The sequence below is a fragment of the Montipora capricornis genome, chromosome 1 (genome assembly GCF_036669925.1).
Source record: "Montipora capricornis isolate CH-2021 chromosome 1, ASM3666992v2, whole genome shotgun sequence".
Classification (NCBI taxonomy): Eukaryota; Metazoa; Cnidaria; class Anthozoa; order Scleractinia; family Acroporidae; genus Montipora; species Montipora capricornis.
Window position 1 is genome coordinate 31,012,377 of NC_090883.1, and position 2,500 is coordinate 31,014,876.

General features: G+C 41.7%; 1 protein-coding gene across 6 annotated transcripts in view; it reads right to left on the reverse strand.

Annotated features, from left to right (window-relative positions):
* The window catches only part of LOC138038452 (uncharacterized), a 67,562-nt gene that overhangs the window by 16,013 nt on the left and 49,049 nt on the right, over nucleotides 1-2,500 (reverse strand). For all 6 annotated transcript variants that reach the window (XM_068884328.1, XM_068884336.1, XM_068884351.1 and 3 more), the window contains 2 exons: nucleotides 897-1,396; nucleotides 48-125 (listed from right to left, as the gene is read on the reverse strand). In XM_068884328.1, the coding sequence (XP_068740429.1) occupies nucleotides 48-125; nucleotides 897-1,396 (578 nt within the window). The remainder of the gene's footprint in view (nucleotides 1-47; nucleotides 126-896; nucleotides 1,397-2,500) is intronic.

Consider the following 2,500-nt stretch of genomic DNA (forward strand, 5'->3'; position numbering starts at 1 on the left):
TAGAATTTTAGAAACTTATCATAGAAACACTTTCTACTGATACTCACTGGTTTGAACATTGAAATCTCGCATTGGTCCTTGGACGCGTTGGGATCTGGGACAAAGTACATCTCACGCATCTCTATCTACGCGGAAGAGGGACGAGAAGAGAAAGTAAAATCTTTAACAGTCGTTGGAATGCACTTGCTACACAGGACGAAAACAGATAGCACCCAAAGCTTCCTTTTATAATCATTATTAACATCAAGTGTCCAAGGCACACAGAAGTTAAGCTGCGTTCTTTCGCCTTAGTTTTAACGAAGCGCTTCGAAAACTCATGAATAATTAATGAGCGACACAGAAACAGCCTATCAGGTCACAAAAAAGTCACGTGTATGAGCACTCCTTATTGGAATTTGTTATATAAAGCACACTCATAAGGCATAGCTTGTTTTTGTTCTTTTCCTCTCACAATTTGAATCTTTGTCCGGATTCGCTCCGGAATGCAGGGACGTAGCCAGGATTTTTCAAAGGGGGTGAGGGGCTCACACTGTGTCAAACAGAGGGGACTCACCAGATTATGGCGTTTTCGCCACCTGAATATTATAGCTTGTCTCCTTTAAAAAAGGCTTACAAAGGGGGGAGGGAACCCCTGTCCCCCCCCCCCTCCCGTACGCCCTTGAAATGTTTTTGAAGCCGTCCAACAAACTCAAAGGTCGTGTTTTAACGAGTTTTAAACCATGAGTTTAAAGTTCTTCGATGGTGGGATAGCGCTACCCACTGCATAAATCACCATCAACTGGACAACTCAGTAGATTGGTTCGCTAGTGTTTATCCGCTGGATAGTGATTTATCCGGTGGGCAGTGTTATACCCCTTTTGAACAACCGAGGCCTGTCGTCTAGTTATTTGTATTACCTCATCGGTCTTCCCAGAGGAGAACAACAGCGGCATCCCAATGGAAAGCATGCCCAAAGAATCGGGAATAAATGACTGTTTCCCGTGGAAACTCTTAGTCCCAATCTTCTCGCAGTTCCAATAGACCGTGACTTCTCGTTCCTGTACACTAATGCTTGCACTATACCATTGTTCTTCGCGAACTTCCACAGGAAAATCTAATGAGACACGGCTGTCAAACGTAGCAGGGTTCTTCTCAAATTCAAAAGTTAACATATGTGGCGTTATTCGCAGTCCCAGAGTAAGAGTTTTTCGATAGTCGTGCATTGCAACTAGATACACATTTGTGAGTTTCCTGGCTCGAAATGTAATCAAAATCGAAAAATCTTCAGGAAAGTAAAATCGGAAGACTCTGGAAACTTTCGTTGACAGAGTAAGGCCATTTCCCACTTTTATGTTTTCATTTTTGTACAAGGGCACTCTTTGTTCCTCTCGAATATGTCGCAATATGTCTTTGACATCTGCAAAAGAAATGTCGACAAAAAGATCAGATAGTTACCTTTTTTCCAGGTCTCAAGAAAGGTTACAAAAAAAAAATCCCTTATGCGCATGCTCAGTAAGGAAAACTCGTACTTGTCCTCGTCCTCCGACCAAGAGGTCCCTGATATCATTGGTAAAAGAGAAAAAAAATGGTGTTTTCACGACAACGCGTGCATACAAATGGGAACCTCTCATTCCATAGTTTTACACTGAAGCTGCTCGTGCGGCCCACTAGCTTTAGTCTTAAGATACTTCGCCCACATTGTGCGAAGTGAACAAGACGGTGTAATAGAGAGATTTAGCATCATGTTTACGCGCATGAAAAGTGAACGGCGAAAGTGACCACGTGATCATAATTTTCCCGCCATTTTCTACGTTTGCCGGCTGCCGCTTGCCGTTTCTACGTGAAAGTAGGCATTTTCGCGTTTGCCGTAGACTTGAAATTTTCTTCTATTTTTCTTGTACATAACAAAATGTTTGCGGGAAAAAAGTACCCCCAAACCATTTTCCGGTATGCCAAATGAGGAAAAATCAGGTTTCATGGTTATAGATAGTTCATAACTGATTCCTTGCCGCAATTTTCTTCATGAACTCACGTTGACTCTCTGTTGACCGACAAAACAGCTTCATCGAAACTCTCAAAAGTTGACGGGTAAGGATTTTCATTTTATATAGCGTCTTTTTCTACAAACAACGTTTAAGAACACTCCGAGTTTTGTTTTTGGTTTTTAGTAACTAAATACTCGAGTTGCCGTGGGTCACGCGAAGCTAAAGTCACAACCTTCTCTCTATTTTACGTAAAACTAAATCTCTCTAATAGAGAAAGACTTACAAAAGTGCAGAGCTATATTTTGAGGTAACGTTTTCGTCAACGTCGCCGTCGTAGATTTTAAAAGAGAACTTAGGCAACGATAACGGCGACAGCAACGACAACGTCATCTCAAAACGTAAATTCCCGACGTTGTTCTCATTTCGTGACAATTTCAACCTTTTTAATATGACAAGGGTGTGGTAGTTTTTCAAGATTGACACTGGTCGAAACGGCGCTTAAGTACTATTTCAAAAACGAGTGCGAGTGTTTCATC